The sequence below is a fragment of the Tamandua tetradactyla genome, chromosome 7 (genome assembly GCF_023851605.1).
Source record: "Tamandua tetradactyla isolate mTamTet1 chromosome 7, mTamTet1.pri, whole genome shotgun sequence".
Taxonomy (NCBI): Eukaryota; Metazoa; Chordata; class Mammalia; order Pilosa; family Myrmecophagidae; genus Tamandua; species Tamandua tetradactyla.
Genome location: NC_135333.1, coordinates 174977942 through 174995466, shown reverse-complemented (window position 1 = coordinate 174995466; position 17525 = coordinate 174977942). Strand labels below are relative to the sequence as shown.

General features: G+C 47.9%; 1 protein-coding gene across 10 annotated transcripts in view; it reads left to right on the top strand.

Annotated features, from left to right (window-relative positions):
• Positions 1–17525, top strand: part of SLC41A2 (solute carrier family 41 member 2) — a 214804-nt gene that overhangs the window by 20906 nt on the left and 176373 nt on the right. For 7 of the 10 annotated variants that reach the window (XM_077111887.1, XM_077111884.1, XM_077111882.1 and 4 more), the window contains exon 2: positions 16718–17337. In XM_077111887.1, coding sequence (XP_076968002.1) covers positions 16879–17337 — 459 coding nt within the window. In that variant the 5' untranslated portion in view covers positions 16718–16878. The other 3 variants (XM_077111885.1, XM_077111886.1, XM_077111883.1) reach the window with 3 other exon arrangements.

The window sequence follows — 17525 nt, the reverse complement described above, 5'->3', positions numbered from 1 at the left end:
TTGGGCTGTGCTACGTTGAGCGCTCTCATTTAAGCACCAGCCAATTCAATTAAACATCATTCATTGCAGCAGGCACACCTCCTAGCCACTGCAGATGTAATCAGCAACAGATGAGGTTCACGTACCATTGGCTCATGTCCACAGCAACAGAACTAGGTGCCTTCACCTGGCCAAGCTGACACCTGAACCTGACTACCACACTGTCCTGTTTAGTCCACCCTGGCAGTGGTTCTGTTCATACATATCTCACGGAAAGCTTGTCAGCTTTTCATGTAGTGTGCAGTGGCCCAACCACAGACAGTAGAGCTTCCCACGGAGCTGTCTCAGATAGCTGCAGCTCCAATCCTGACTTGCACTGAAATGCCAGTGGACAAGTGTTCCTCTTTCCAATCCTCTCGAGCATTTGTAATTTTCCATTTGTTAATATTAGCCATTCAGTATGTGTGAAGTGGTATCTCATTGAAAATTTCATTTGCTTTTCTCTAATAGCCAATGATGTTGAGCATCTATTATGTGGCTTTTGGCCATTTATATATCTTCTTTGGAAAAATGTCTTCAACTCTTTCGCTCTTTTTTATTTTTATATGCTGTATGGCGGGGGTCACATTGCATTTTTTTTTCCATGTGAGTATCCCCTTATTGCAGCACTATTTGTTGAATATTTGTTTGTTTTGGTTTTTCGTTTGTTTGTTTGGGAAGTGCACAGGCCTGGAATTGAACCTGGGTCTCCTGCATTGCAGGTGAAAATTCTACCACTCAACCACCCTCGCACCCCTTTTGCTCATTTTTGAATTGTGTTGTTAAGTTGTAGGATTTCTTTATATATCCTGGATATTAAACCTTTATTGGATATGTAGTTTCCAAATATGTTCTCCCATTGTTTAGGTTGTCGTTTTACTTTCATTATAAACTCTTTAGCTTTCCTATCCATGAACACAGAATGTCCTTCCATTTATTTAAGTCTTTGATTTCTTTTAGCAATGCTTTGTAGTTTTCTATGTACAAGTTGTTTATATCCTTGGTTAGATTTATTCCTAGATATTTGATTCTTTTAGCTACTATTATGAATGGAATTTTTTCATTGATTTTTTTTCCTTCAGATTGATTATTACTAGTGTATAGAAATACTACTTATCAACTACTGCACATTGATGTTGTACCCTACCACGTGGCTGAATTCATTTACTAGTTCCAGAGGCTTTGTTGTGGATTTTTCAGGGTTTTCTGTATATCAGGTCATGTCATCTACAAATAGGGAATGTCTCACTTCTTTCTTTCCTGTTGAATGGCTTTTATTTCTTTCTCTTGCCTAACAATGTGACAGTGGGCATCCTTGTCTTGTTCCTGATTTTAGAGCGAAAGCTTTTTGTCTTTCCCTGTTGAGCGTGATATTAGCTGTGGGTTTTTCATCTATGCCCTTTATCATTTTGAAGAAGTTCCCTTCTATTCCTTGTTTACAAAGTGTTTTATCAGGAAGAGGTGCCTTATTTTGTTAAATGCCTTTTCTTCATCACTTGAGAGGATTATGTGTTTTTCTCTTCGTCCTACTAATGTGGTATAGTACATTTGTTGATTTTCTTATGTTGAACCACTCTTGCATGTGAGAGATGAATCCCACCTGATTGTGATATATAATTTTTTGATGTGCTGTTATATTTGATTTACCAGTATTTTAAGTGCAACATATATATTTACCAATGTATTATAGATGATATTTGCATCTCTAGTCCTGAGGGATATTGGTCTGTAATTTTCCTTTCTTGTGGAATCTTTATCTGGCTCTGGTATGAGGGTGACTTTGGCCTCCTAGAATGAGTTAGGGAGTGTACCCTCCTCTTCAGTTTTTGCTGGAGTTTGAGCAGGCTTAGATTTAGTCTTGGAATATTTGGTAGAATTTCCCAGTGAAACCATCTGTTTCCTGGGCTTTTCTTTGAGAGATTTTTGATTACTGATTCAATCTCTTTACTAGTTACTGGTTTATTGAGATCTTTGGGTTGAGTATTTTTTTAGTAGAGAATTGGAAAACAGTTAATTTGAAAATTAAATTGAGTGTTCAAACAGCAATGTGTAGGACTGAGTTTCTGATACACGTGACAACATAGATGAACCTTGACGACATTATGCTGAGTGAAATATGCCAGATTCAAAAGGATAAATATCATATGCTCTCACTGATATGAACTAATTGGAATAAGCAAACTCATAGAGTCAGAATCTTGTTTGAAGCTGTCTGTGCCCCAGAAAAGGATGGTACCTTTTTTTTTTTTTGATTTTTTTTTTATTAATTAAAAAAAAGTAGCTAACACAACATTTAGAAATCATTCCATTCTACATATGCAATCAGTAATTCTTAATATCATCACATAGATGTATGATCATCATTTCTTAGTACATATGCATCGATTTAGAAAAAGAAATAGCAAGACAACAGAAAAAGAAATAAAATGATAATATAGAGAAAAAATAAAAATAAAAAATACAAAAATATATAAGAAAAAAAAACTATAGCTCAGATGCAGCTTCGTTCAGTGTTTTAACATAATTACATTACAATTAGGTAGTATTGTGCTGTCCATTTTTTTTTTTTTTTAGAAATCATACCATTCTACATATGCAATCAGTAATTCTTAACATCATCACATAGATGCATAATCATCGTTTCTTAGTACATTTGCATCGGTTTAGAAGAACTAGCAATACAACCGAAAAAGATATAGAATGTTAATATAGAGAAAAAAAATAAAAGTAATAATAGTAAGAACAAAACAAAACAAAACAAAACAAAAACCTATAGCTCGGATGCAGCTTCATTCGGTGTTTTAACATGGTTACTTTACAATTAGGTATTATTGTGCTGTCCATTTTTGAGTTTTTGTATCTAGTCCTATTGCACAGTCTGTATCCCATCAGCTCCAATTACCCATTATCTTACCCTGTTTCTAACTCCTGCTGAACTCTGTTACCAATGACATATTCCAAGTTTATTCTCGAGTGTCGATTCACATCATTGGGACCATACAGTATTTGTCTTTTAGTTTTTGGCTAGACTCACTCAGCATGATGTTCTCTAGGTCCATCCATGTTATTACATGCTTCATAAGTTTATCCTGCCTTAAAGCTGCATAATATTCCATCGTATGTATATACCACAGTTTGTTTAGCCACTCGGCTGTTGATGGACATTTTGGCTGTTTCCATCTCTTTGCGATTGTAAATAACGCTGCTATAAACATTGGTGTGCAAATGTCTGTTTGTGTCTTTGCCCTTAAGTCCTTTGAGTAGATACCCAGCAATGGTATTGCTGGGTCGTATGGCAAGTCTATATTCAGCTTTTTGAGGAACCGCCAAACTGCCTTCCACAGTGGTTGCACCATTTGACATTCCCACCAACAGTGGATAAGTGTGCCTCTTTCACCACATCCTCTCCAGCACTTGTCATTTTCTGTTTTGTTGATAATGGCCATTCTGGTGGGTGTGAGATGATATCTCATTGTGGTTTTGATTTGCATTTCTCTAATGGCCAGGGACATTGAGCATCTCTTCATGTGCCTTTTGGCCATTTGTATTTCCTCCTCTGAGAGGTATCTATTCAAGTCTTTTTCCCATTTTGTAATTGGGTTGACTGTCTTTTTGTTGTTGAGTTGAACAATCTCATTATAAATTCTGGATACTAGACCTTTATCTGATATGTCGTTTCCAAATATTGATTCCCATTGTGTAGGCTGTCTTTCTACTTTCTTGATGAAGTTCTTTGATGCACAAAAGTGTTTAATTTTGAGGAGTTCCCATTTATTTATTTCCTTCTTCAGTGCTCTTGCTTTAGGTTTAAGGTCCATAAAACTGCCTCCAATTGTAAGATTCATAAGATATCTCCCTACATTTTCCTCTAACTGTTTTATGGTCTTAGACCTAATGTTTAGATCTTTGATCCATTTTGAGTTAACTTTTGTGTAGGGTGTGAGATATGGGTCTTCTTTCATTCTTTTGCATATGGATATCCAGTTCTCTAGGCACCATTTATTGAAGAGACTGTTCTGTCCCAGGTGAGCTGGCTTGACTGCCTTATCAAAGATCAAATGTCCATAGATGAGAGGGTCTATATCTGAGCACTCTATTCGATTCCATTGGTCGATATATCTATCTTTATGCCAATACCATGCTGTTTTGACCACTGTGGCTTCATAATATGCCTTAAAGTCCGGCATCGCGAGACCTCCAGCTTCGTTTTTTTTCCTCAAGATGTTTTTAGCAATTCGGGGCACCCTGCCCTTCCAGATAAATTTGCTTATTGGTTTTTCTATTTCTGAAAAATAAGTTGTTGGGATTTTGATTGGTATTGCATTGAATCTGTAAATCAATTTAGGTAGGATTGACATCTTACCTATATTTAGTCTTCCAGTCCATGAACACGGTATGCCCTTCCATCTATTTAGGTCTTCTGTGATTTCTTTTAACAGTTTTTTGTAGTTTTCTTTATATAGGTTTTTTGTCTCTTTAGTTAAATTTATTCCTAGGTATTTTATTCTTTTAGTTGCGATTGTAAATGGGATTCGTTTCTTGATTTCCCCCTCCGCTTGTTCATTACTAGTGTATAGAAATGCTACAGATTTTTGAATGTTGATCTTGTAACCTGCTACTTTGCTGTACTCATTTATTAGCTCTAGTAGTTTTGTTGTGGATTTTTCCGGGTTTTCGACGTATAGTATCATATCGTCTGCAAACAGTGATAGTTTTACTTCTTCCTTTCCAATTTTGATGCCTTGTATTTCTTTTTCTTGTCTAATTGCTCTGGCTAGAACCTCCAACACAATGTTGAATAATAGTGGTGATAGTGGACATCCTTGTCTTGTTCCTGATCTTAGGGGAAAGTTTTCAATTTATCCCCATTGAGGATGATATTAGCTGTGGGTTTTTCGTATATTCCCTCTATCATTTTAAGGAAGTTCCCTTGTATTCCTATCCTTTGAAGTGTTTTCAACAGGAAAGGATGTTGAATCTTGTCAAATGCCTTCTCTCCATCAATTGAGATGATCATGTGATTTTTCTGCTTTGATTTGTTGATGTGGTGTATTACATTAATTGATTTTCTTATGTTGAACCATCCTTGCATACCTGGGATGAATCCTACTTGGTCATGATGTATAATTCTTTTAATGTGTTGTTGGATATGATTTGCTAGAATTTTATTGAGGATTTTTGCATCTATATTCATTAGAGAGATTGGTCTGTAGTTTTCTTTTTTTGTAATATCTTTGCCTGGTTTTGGTATGAGGGTGATGTTGGCTTCATAGAATGAATTAGGTAGTTTTCCCTCCACTTCGATTTTTTTGAAGAGTTTGAGGAGAGTTGGTACTAATTCTTTCTGGAATGTTTGATAGAATTCAGATGTGAAGCCGTCTGGTCCTGGACTTTTCTTTTTAGGAAGCGTTTGAATGACTGATTCAATTTCTTTACTTGTGATTGGTTTGTTGAGGTCATCTATGTCTTCTTGAGTCAAAGTTGGTTGTTCATGTCTTTCCAGGAACCCGTCCATTTCCTCTAAATTGTTGTATTTATTAGCGTAAAGTTGTTCATAGTGTCCTGTTATTACCTCCTTTATTTCTGTGAGGTCAGTAGTTATGTCTCCTCTTCCATTTCTGATCTTATTTATTTGCATCCTCTCTCTTCTTCTTTTTGTCAATCTTGCTAAGGGCCCATCAATCTTATTGATTTTCTCATAGAACCAACTTCTGGCCTTATTGATTTTCTCTATCGTTTTCATGTTTTCAATTTCATTTATTTCTGCTCTAATCTTTGTTATTTCTTTCCTTTTGCTTGCTTTGGGATTAGTTTGCTGTTCTTTCTCCAGTTCTTCCAAGTGGACAGTTAATTCCTGCATTTTTGCCTTTTCTTCTTTTCTGATATAGGCATTTAGGGCAATAAATTTCCCTCTTAGCACTGCCTTTGCTGCGTCCCATAAGTTTTGATATGTTGTGTTTTCATTTTCATTCGCCTCGAGGTATTTGCTAATTTCTCTAGCAATTTCTTCTTTGACCCACTCGTTGTTTAGGAGTGTGTTGTTGAGCCTCCACGTATTTGTGAATTTTCTGGCACTCTGCCTATTATTGATTTCCAACTTCATTCCTTTATGATCCGAGAAAGTGTTGTGTATGATTTCAATCTTTTTAAATTTGTTAAGACTTGCTTTGTGACCCAGCATATGGTCTATCTTTGAGAATGATCCATGAGCACTTGAGAAAAAGGTGTATCCTGCTGTTGTGGGATGTAATGTCCTATAAATGTCTGTTAAGTCTAGCTCATTTATAGTAATATTCAGATTCTCTATTTCTTTATTGATCCTCTGTCTAGATGTTCTGTCCATTGATGAGAGTGGTGAATTGAAGTCTCCAACTATTATTGTATATGTGTCTATTTCCCTTTTCAGTGTTTGCAGTGTATTCCTCACGTATTTTGGGGCATTCTGGTTCGGTGCGTAAATATTTATGATTGTTATGTCTTCTTGTTTAATTGTTCCTTTTATTAGTAGATAGTGTCCTTCTTTGTCTCTTTTAACTATTTTACATTTGAAGTCTAATTTGTTGGATATTAGTATAGCCACTCCTGCTCTTTTCTGGTTGTTATTTGCATGAAATGTCTTTTCCCAACCTTTCACTTTCAACCTATGTTTATCTTTGGGTCTAAGATGTGTTTCCTGTAGACAGCATATAGAAGGATCCTGTTTTTTAATCCATTCTGCCAATCTATGTCTTTTGATTGGGGAATTCAGTCCATTGACATTTAGTGTTATTACTGTTTGGATAATATTTTCCTCTACCATTTTGCCTTTTGTATTATATATATCATATCTGATTTTCCTTCTTTCTGCACTCTTCTCCATACCTCTCTGTTCTGTCTTTTTGTATCTGACTCTAGTGCTCCCTTTAGTATTTCTTGCAGAGCTGATCTCTTGGTCACAAATTCTCTCAGAGACTTTTTGTCTGAGAATGTTTTAATTTGTCCCTCATTTTTGAAGGATAATTTTGCTGGATATAGGAGTCTTGGTTGGCAGTTTTTCTCTTTTAGTAATTTAAATATATCATCCCACTGTCTTCTAGCTTCCATGGTTTCTGCTGAGAAATCTACACATAGTCTTATTGGTTTTCCCTTGTATGTGATGGATTGTTTTTCTCTTGCTGCTTTCAAGATCCTCTCTCTCTTTGACCTCTGACATTCTAACTAGTAAGTGTCTTGGAGAACGCCTATTTGGGTCTAATCTCTTTGGGGTGCGCTGCACTTCTTGGATCTGTAATTTTAGGTCTTTCATAAGAGTTGGGAAATTTTCAGTGATAATTTCTTCCATTAGTTTTTCTCCTCCTTTTCCCTTCTCTTCTCCTTCTGGGACACCCACAACACGTATATTTGTGCGCTTCATATTGTCCTTGAGTTCCCTGATACCCTGTTCACATTGTTCCATTCTTTTCCCGATAGTTTCTGTTTCTTTTTGGAATTCAGATGTTCCATCCTCCAAATCACTAATTCTATCTTCTGTCTGTTTAAATCTATCATTGTAGGTATCCATTGTTTTTTCCATCTTTTCTACTTTATCCTTCACTTCCATAAGTTCTGTGATTTGTTTTTTCAGATTTTCTATTTCTTCTTTTTGTTCAGCCCATGTCTTCTTCATGTCCTCCCTCAATTTATCGATTACATTTTTGAAGAGGTTTTCCATTTCTGTTCGTATATTCAGCATTAGTTGTCTCAGCTCTTGTATCTCATTTGAACTATTGGTTTGTTCCTCTGACTGGGCCATATTCTCAGTCTTCTGAGCGTGGACCGTTATCTTCTGCTGCTGGCGTCTGGGCATTTAGTCAGATTTCCCTGGGTGTAGGACCCAACAAGGTTGTAAGATTTTTCTGTGAAATCTCTGGGTTCTGTTTTTCTTATCCTGCCCAGTAGGTGGCGCTCGTGGCACATGTTTGTCTCACGTGTTTGGAATGGATCCCCCCCTGTCACTGATCTCCGCGCCCTGGGGATTTCCGATCCAATTCTCTCCGTTGGTTCAGGGGCCACGTGTGGTGGGGGCGTCAGCCGCCGCAACTTGAGGGGACCCTGTGGCTGGTCGCCGGCCACAGTGGGCCCGGGGAATTCGCTACCGGACCAGGAAGTCGCCCACGGGGGAGGGGCGTCGGTCACCGGCCGCCGCGGCCTGGGGAATTCCCCACCGAACCAGGAAGCCGCCCGCGGGGGGGGCCACCACGGCTTGGATAGCCCTCTGATCCGAGACTCGTAGCCACAGACGCGAAGCCGAGACTCGAAGCCGCCCGCAAAAGAGGGGCACCGGCCGCCTCGGCTTGGGAAACTTTCCTCTCCGAGACTCTCAGCCGGCCTGGGAAGGAGGGAGGGAGTGGCTCCGGCCGCTGCAGCTGCCGCTGCTCGGGAAATTGCGTGCCGCTTGGGGATCTCACCGCAGCCGAGTCTTGCAGTCAAACTAGCCAGTCCAGACTGGGGTACGCTGTGTGTCCATTCCCTGCCATAGCCCTGGGAGCTGTTCTGCAATGTTTCAGTTCACGTAGTAGTTGCTTTGGAGGAGGAGGAACTAAGACGCATGTACCTTACTAAGCCGCCATCTTGGCCCCAGGATGGTACCTTAATCCCTCCTGTGCATGCGAATCTGTTGTGGGCGGGACTTTTGCTTAGGTTTTTTCCATTGAAATGTGACCCACCCCACTCAAGGTGGGCCTTAATCCTTTTACTGGAGTCCTTTATGAGGATAAAAGGCAAAAGAAGCCCAGAGAGCTTAGAGAGAAACGGCCAGAGAAATTCAGAGAGACTTTGGAGTGACAACCTAGAGATGCTGCGAGAGCACCTGCAGCAGCTCCAAGAGGAGGCTGCTGGAACCAGGATCTGAAAGCAACGAAACCCAGAAGGAAGGACCACATGGGCTGGCCACGTGCCTGGCTCTCTGACAGAGGAGCCCCAGATGCCAACGGCCTCTCTTCAGAGAAGGTATCGCCCTGCTGATGCCTTAATTCGGACATCTTCATGGCCTTAAGGGCTGTGAATTTGTAAACTGATAAATCCCCTTTGTAAAAGCCGACCCATTTCTGGTATATTGCATTCTAGCAACTTTATCAAATTGAAACAGAATCTAAAACATAGTTTACCAGGAGACAGGGTTGGGCTAAGGTTTAAAATGTACAGAGTTTCTGTTTAGCATTCTTTTAGTTTCCTAGGGTGCTTCAGCAAGTGCCATATGTTCTAGTTTAAAGCTACCAGAATACAACACACCAGGGATGGATGGCTTTTAGCAAGAGGATTTATTTAGGTAAAATCTTATAGTTCTTCAGAGGAAAGGCAGCTGGCTTTTGTCTGAGAGGCTCTGTCAATGGGAAGGCACAGGGCGATGTCTGCTGGCTTCTCTCCTGCTTCTGGGTTCCTTCCTGCACCTCCACACGTCTGGGCTGAGCTGCCGAGCTCTCTTCGGACCTCTCCCTTTCAAGCCCTGCTAGTTAGGTTAACCACCACTCCTGGGGAAGGCGCTCCCCTAGCCGACTGGGTGTGATCAGCACAGATGAGTTTCGTGGTGACGGTCCATCCCCAGCAGCAGGGCAATGGGCGGCATCCCCTGGCCGAGGTGAGGCCTGAGCCCGACTGCCCACCAGACAACAGGGTGACTTAAACTGCGGGGATTTATTCTCATGGTCTTGAGGCTGGAAAAAGTCCAGATGGAGGCATGGTTAGGGGGATGCTTGAGCATCCTGTATACCTTCTGCCACGACCCTCAGCCCCTCTGCCGTGCGGCCACTGCTTCCCCTGCTGGCTTTGGTCATCTCGGCGCCTTGCTTGCCTGCCTCTCTCGTGTCTGAGTCCATTGCATTTTTAAAGGCGGCAGTGATAGGATTAAGACCAGTCCTGACGAGGTGGGTGACCCCTAACTGAAGTAGTCGCGTCCTTAAAAGGTCCCACTTGCAATGGGGGCCCAGGCGTGGAGCAGACTGAACTTACGGCCATGTGTTTCTGGGGAGCCTGTGACGTCAGACCACCGCAGGGACGATGGAGGGCTTCGGTCATGCGCAGTGGGGATGGTGACCCAGTGGTGTGGCCGTCATCAGCAGCACTGAATCGTACATAGAATGTGGTTAAAAGGGAAAATTTTAACTGTGTATATGTTGCTAGAATACATGGCTTTGAGAAGTCCATAGAGCTGCACGATGCCGGGAACCCTGCACTGAACTGGGATGGAGAGCCAGTGCTTTCGGGAATTGTGACAAACGCCGCACCCTGTGGCGAGGTGTGATGGGGTGGGGCGTGGGGACAGCTGTTCTGTAAAGGCATGACTGCCCTAAAAGGAAAAACAAAAACACCGTGGGCGGCGTTTCTGTGATTTGATGTTGTAGCGCGTGTGGTAGGAAGGAGGCGGGAAGTTGGGTTTAGAACTTGCTACCGGCATGTGCGTTGGTGACGGGGCCACGTGACCAGCCGACGCTCCCTGATTGGTTTCTCTCAGCCCCGCCCATGATCGGCCACGTCACCCTCAGCGTCACCCCGTGAGGGACGCACTTCCCAGGAGCCCGTGCTGGCGGCGGTGCTGGCGCTTCCGGACACTTAGATGTTCCGAAGCAAATCCTCGCCGTGTTGAAGGGCGCAGGCCCGCCAGACAGGACGCTGGAAGGTCCCCGTGAAGTCAGCGCGCGTCCCGCTGGGGTGTGTCCGTGTGCAGTTCCCATTCAGCAGTGCCGCGGTGGACGCAGCACCCTTCCCTACCCCACGCCCTTCCCTGACCCCGCGCCCTTCCCTGACCCCACGCCCTTCCCTACCCTGCGCCCTTCCCTGACCCCGCGTCCTTCCCGACCCCGCGCCCTTCCCTACCCTCACGCTCTTCCCTACCCTGCGCCCTTCCCTGACCCCACGCCCTTCCCTACCCTGCGCCCTTCCCTGACCCCGCGTCCTTCCCGACCCCGCGCCCTTCCCTGACCCCGCGCCCTTCCCTACCCTGCGCCCTTCCCTGACCCCACGCCCTTCCCTACCCTGCGCCCTTCCCTGACCCCGCGTCCTTCCCGACCCCGCGCCCTTCCCTGACCCCACGCCCTTCCCTACCCTGCGCCCTTCCCTGACCCCGCGTCCTTCCCGACCCCGCGCCCTTCCCTGACCCCACGCCCTTCCCTACCCTGCGCCCTTCCCTGACCCTGCGCCCTTCCCTGACCCCGCGCCCTTCCCTGACCCCGCGTCCTTCCCGACCCCGCGCCCTTCCCTGACCCCGCGCCCTTCCCTGACCCCGCGCCCTTCCCGACCCCGCGCCCTTCCCTGACCCCGCGTCCTTCCCGACCCCGCGCCCTTCCCTGACCTCACGCCCTTCCCTGACCCCACGCCCTTCCCTGACCCCGCGCCCTTCCCGACCCCGCGCCCTTCCCGACCCCGCGCCCTTCCCGACCCCGCGCCCTTCCCGACCCCGCGCCCTTCCCTGACCCCGCGTCCTTCCCGACCCCACGCCCTTCCCTGACCCCGCGCCCTTCCCTACCCTGCGCCCTTCCCTGACCCCACGCCCTTCCCTGAACCCACGCCCTTCCCTGACCCCGCGCCCTTCCCGACCCCGCGCCCTTCCCTGACCCCACGCCCTTCCCTGACCCCACGCCCTTCCCGACCCCGCGCCCTTCCCGACCCCGCGCCCTTCCCGACCCCGCGCCCTTCCCTGACCCCGCGTCCTTCCCGACCCCGCGCCCTTCCCTGACCCCGCGCCCTTCCCTACCCCGCGCCCTTCCCTGACCCCGCGCCCTTCCCTGACCCCACGCCCTTCCCGACCCCGCGCCCTTCCCGACCCCGCGCCCTTCCCGACCCCGCGCCCTTCCCTACCCTGTGCCCTTCCCTGACCCCACGCCCTTCCCGACCCCGCACCCTTCCCTGACCCCGCGCCCTTCCCGACCCCGCGTGCTTACTGACCCGCGCCCTTCCCTGACCCCGCGTCGTTCCCGACCCCGCGCCCTTCCCTGACCTCACGCCCTTCCCTGACCCCACGCCCTTCCCTGACCCCGCACCCTTCCCGACCCCGCGCCCTTCCCGACCCCGTGCCCTTCCCGACCCCGCGCCCTTCCCTGACCCCGCGTCCTTCCCGACCCCGCGCCCTTCCCTGACCCCGCGCCCTTCCCTACCCTGTGCCCTTCCCTGACCCCACTCCCTTCCCGACCCCGCACCCTTCCCTGACCCCGCGCCCTTCCCCGACCCTGTGCCCTTCCTGACCCCTTGTCCTTCCTGACCCCGTGTCCTTCCTTTTCCTCACGCCTGAGCTCTGTGAGCTCGCGTGCACGGTTTTGCGTGTGCGTAGGGGTGTGTTTGTGAGGAAAGATGAGGAAAATTTCCTAAGAATTTAATGTTTAAATATTTTAAAGAGCTATGAAATAGTCTTTGTGAGGAAAATAAGACATTTTTATGGCCCTTACACTTATGTTTTTGTTTGGCGTGGTTTTATTTTGAGTTATACTTGGTGGGAGTGGGGAGACACCTTCCACGTGCTGGAGAGCTGGTCCCTCAGTCGCGGGGGGCGCGGAGGGCGGGGGGTGCTGGGGGGCGCGGGGGCGGGGCGCGGAGGGCGGCGGGTGCTGGGGGGCGCGGAGGGCGGTGGGGGGGTGTGGTGGGGGGGCGCCCGGCGCTCGTCACAGCTCTGCCCGGGCGCGGGCGGGGAAGGGAGGAAACGGTGGGGTTTGGGAGGAGCGGGCGGGCAGCCGGTGCCGGTGACTTGGTGGAATATGGTTACGAGAGTCTCACTGATACTCCCTAAAATTGAACAGCCGGGGACAGTGCGGTGTGTGCAATGCGAGTTCATTTTCATTTCAGGATATGTAGAGAAAGTAAAGTCATCACGTGTGTGCAGTCGTGCGTGATCACCCCTGGATGTGCGTGAACTTTTGTTAACCCTTGGCTTTGTGTGTGTGTGTGTGTGTGTGTGTTTAACACACTCGCTTCAGCAGAGAAAGGAATAAAGGGGAATTCTATGCGCGTGACCTGAGAACACAGAGTCAGAGGAGCCGGGAGAGAAGGTGTGAGACACTTCAGGAGCAGAGGCCACGCTGTGTGTGTGTGTGTGTGTGTGTGTGCGTGTGTGTTCAGGAGCAGAGGCCACGCTGTGTGTGTGTGTGTGTGTGTGTGTGTGCGTGTGCGTGTGTGTTCAGGAGCAGAGGCCACGCTGTGTGTGTGTGTGTGCGTGTGTGTGCGTGTGTGTTCAGGAGCAGAAGCCACGCTGTGTGTGTGTGCGTGTGTGTTCAGGAGCAGAGGCCGTGGTGTGTGTGTGCATGTGTGTTCAGGAGCAGAGGCCACGTTGTGTGTTCAGGAGCAGAGGCTGCAGTGTGATGGCCACACTGTGTGTGTGTGCGCGCGTGTGTGTTCAGGAGCAGAGGCCGTGGTGTGGTGGCTACACTGTGTGTCCCGGGTTTGAGACTAGATTCACCTTAAAGAGGAAGACCTGGGCCCTTTACCTCCGGCTTTCTTCTTTTCCAACCTAAACCAGTGATTTGAATGAATTGTGCTCAGCCTGGAGCAGGGGGCGGGGCGCTGGTGGCTGGCAGGGTCCTCGGCCGGGTTGGGTTTGTTGCCAAGTCCCTGCGCGCGGCCCGAGGCCTCCCGTCCCCTGCGACCGGGGCAGGTCTGAGGGCGGAAGGGACTGGGGCAGGGCCTGGGCGTGGGCCACCGTGCGGGGCACCCTGTGAGCTGGGCAAGGGCTGCCCGCACCCACTCAGGCCCTGCTCCGGCCTGGGCGCCCCTCCTCCCCCCATTCTCCCCTCCTCCTTCCACCCTCCTTCTTCCTCCCCCATTCTTCCCTCCTCCCCCTCCCTCCTCCCCCATTCTTCCCTCCTCCCCCTCCCTCCTCCCCATTCTCCCCTCCTCCCCCTCCCTCCTCCCCCATTCTCCCCTCTCCCTCCTCCCCCTTTTTCCTCTCCTCCCCCTCCCTCCTCCCCCATTTTCCCCTCCTCCCCCTCCCTCCTCCCCCATTTTCCCCTCCTCCCCCTCCCTGCTCCCCCTTTCTCCCATCCTCCCCCTTCTCCCCTCCTCCCCCTCCTCCTCCCCCATTCTCCCCTCCTCCCCATTCTCCCCTCCTCCCCCTCCCTCCTCCCCCATTCTCCCCCCTCCCTCCTCCCCCTTTCTCCCCTCCTCCCCCTCCCTCCTCCCCCATTCTCCCCTCCCTCCCCTCCCCTGGGATGGGAAAAGCCTCAGCTCTCCAGGCAAACTTTGGAAATGTCGCAGCCCCAAATTATGGGACACACTTGGTCTTAAAAATAAAAGAAGAAATAACTTCACATGTGGCACACCATTTTTACAAAGGTTTGTTTTCCTTTTAAACTTTGACACATTGGCTTTCTTTCTGCACCTTAAAATGCTGGGAGCTTTAAAATTTTCAGTTTAATTGTACAAAAAGTCATGTTTTGCGTTGATCCCAGAAGTGGGTTTACATTTTAAAAATAGAACTCTAAGAATATAAGGACGTGTTAAGGTTAGACGTATGAAAGTACACTTTGTATGTTCTGAATAATGACTTCTACTCATTTAAAATGCCAATGTACTCCAGTTTCAGCTGTGCCAGTGCCAGAGAAAACAAGGGCGGGAAGGGATGTCATGTTTCATTCCGGTGTGTGCCGTCTTCTCGGACATGTGTTGAGGCAGCTCGTAAAAACCATCACCCACAAGAAACACTGACTTCAAACGTAGACATGTATGGTTCTACCAGATGAGATAAACTGTCGGCATAACCTAAAGTGAACAAACTGATGATGCGATTTGAGTTTCCGATGTAGCTCTTGGTTTTCTCACTGATGAACTAAAAAAGGAGACTCAGTTTTATTAGTGAAAAGTGAAAATACCAGTTTTTAGCAGCAAGGTTTTCTGCAGCTGTAATTTCTAAGCAATGTTTCTTACGTGGCTTTCTGTGTGCGCGGAGGTAGCGAGAGAGGATTTCTCCTGCAGTTTGCAGGAACTTAGTGAATCTTAGATCAGTTGTAAGAAAGTTTTTAATGTTTGGGAAATTTTTAAGGTAAGATACACATAAGAAATGTATATTATAGTGCAGGAGAAATATACCTTTTTTCATTTAAAAGCAATTTTCTCAACTTCAAAGCAGAGCCCTTTGCCCCCCTCGTGTGCTGTGCTGCTGGCTACTGTCTTGCTTTATCAGCACCCTTTCCGAAGCACCTGCTTCCAGGTTACACAAACTGTCTATTCCTGTCAATTTCACAAAAATTCCCCTCGGGGATTGGATGTTCTCACTCTTCGGTTGGCTGGTTTGACTGACCGCACACCCTCTGGCTGACGGCACCTGGGAGAGGACAGTGGACTCTGTGCAGCCCACTCTGGACACGTCATGTTTATTCTGTCAGCATTTCTCAGGAAATGGCTTAACTATTGTGGATTGTATTTTACTTTAGTTGATTCATTGACTTGTTTTTGATGTATTCCTCTTAAAAATAAAGCATTAATTTAAAAACTCTCCACTTTTAAGAGCTGGTGGGGTTGGGGGTTTTGTGATTCTGAGGCTGAAATAAGCTGCTCTGGATCTGGTTCGATTTGAAAAATTATTATTTGAGATGTGTTGGGGTTTTACCATACCGAGGATTTATTACACTCATTGATTGTAACTCTGGGTTTAAACAGATTCTTTACAAATACTGCCTGTCTTTTAGGCTTACAGAAATTTTGATTGATAAATTTTATAACACTGTTCTTCTGTCCCAGGATAATCTCAGAAATTGGTGATGTTGTATGGAATCAGCTGGGTTTTTGACAGCAGTAGCTGAGTAGTGATGATTAAATTGCAAGATGAAGGTAGAGAATTAGTGTGGCCAGTGGGGTCTGGCCTGCCTGACACTGGGAGCTCCTGGACTTCACGGGACCACCTGCTGGCCACCTTCACTCTTTAGAAATGTGCCTGTGACTCGTTCCTCTTCTCCGATGACTGTGGAATTCAACATACTGTATTGAAAGTGTTTTTTTCTCCTTCTTATGCATAGGTAGCATGAATTTAGCCCCACCGAGCACTGACAGTGTATTAGTATCTTTTTTTTTTTTTTTTTGGCATGGGCAAACTCCAGGAATCAGACCTGGGTCTCCGGTGTGGCAGGCGAGAACTCTGCCACTGCGCCACCGTGGCACCACCCGTATTGATTTTTAACTTTTGAGGGCCAAGTGATATATTGGCTATCACAGGAAACAGGCTGTGACCTCTGCCGTGTGGGACTTGGCAGTGGGAGGCCAAGTGGCCAACTTAGTGACCTAAGTGGAGGGGGTGGTGCCCGGCAGGTCTCCCGTGTGCAGCCGAGAATCTCCCCCTGGGCAGCCGGGCCCCTGGGCCCCTTTCTCTTGGTGTGACCAGCCTGTCTCATGCCGCCTTGTGCGCCGCGCAGGGATCTCCTCATGGGGTGCTGGGGAAGGAAAGCAGCCCCCTGTGCCCCAGGCTCTGTGCATGTGCCACGTGGGCGCTGCCTCTCACCTAGGAGCCTGTCCCATTTCTGGCTGCCTGGGTGGCTGGGTGCCTGGGTGTAAATCAGATCCCTTTGCACGCCTTGGGAGGTGTGTGCGGGCCTGGGGGAAACTGGAAACACAGCTGCTGGGCTCAGTGCGTCCAGCCTGTGACCTGCTAAGGCTCGCGTCCGGCCTTTGGGGTGATTGAAACCCATGTGTGTTTTACAGACCCACGTGAAAATCAGAGTTCTAGCGTAGCTTATCTGATTTTTCAACACTTTTATTTTTTTTGTTCCAGATCCAACCCCTGCTGTGGAACTAGTAAACATCATTTATCAGTGGAAACAGTACCCTTTTCTGCAGAACAGAGTGCACGTTCTCATGCTCGTGTGGCTGCGACTGGTCGGCTCTGCGTCCTGAAGCCTGAAGTCGAGGAGCAGGGGCCTTTGTGATGACAGCATGGCCAGCAGTAAAGGAAGATGCATTATTAGCCAAACGGGTGACGGTGCGCGTGGCGGCGTTGGTTTTGTGGACTGGACTTTGACTTTAAGTGCAGTTCAATCTGATAAGTTTTTTGACCTACTGATGAGTATGGCTCCGGTCATTTCCCAGAACAACCAGGAGGACAGGCACAAACCAGCCACTGGCGTCTGGAGAGATGGGCTGGCGGCGGCCGCGCGCACCTGTGACCGGGGCCCCGAGCCACAGCCCCGCCTGGACCCTGCCGACCACCTCGGGCAGCACCCTGAGGCCTCCGAGACCACGGCCATGCTGGGGGGCGACGAGCGGGCGGCCGGGCCCGGGAGCAAGCGCCCGTCCGAGGAGTCGGCTGTGGCCATGGCACTGCAGATCCTGCTGCCCTTCCTGCTGGCCGGCTTCGGCACGGTCTCCGCTGGGATGCTTCTGGACGTGGTGCAGGTGGGCCTCCCGTTTGCCTGGCTCGCTGCCTGTTTGACAGTCCCCTTCTGTTTAAAATGCTTCCCGTAGGGTACAGGCCTCAGACAGTACTCTAGCTGCCCACCGTCCGCACGGGACTGGGCTGGGGCCGCGTTCGGTAGAGAAGCTGTTATTTCTAGGAGTGTCTTCTCCCTGAAGGGGCCCTAAGA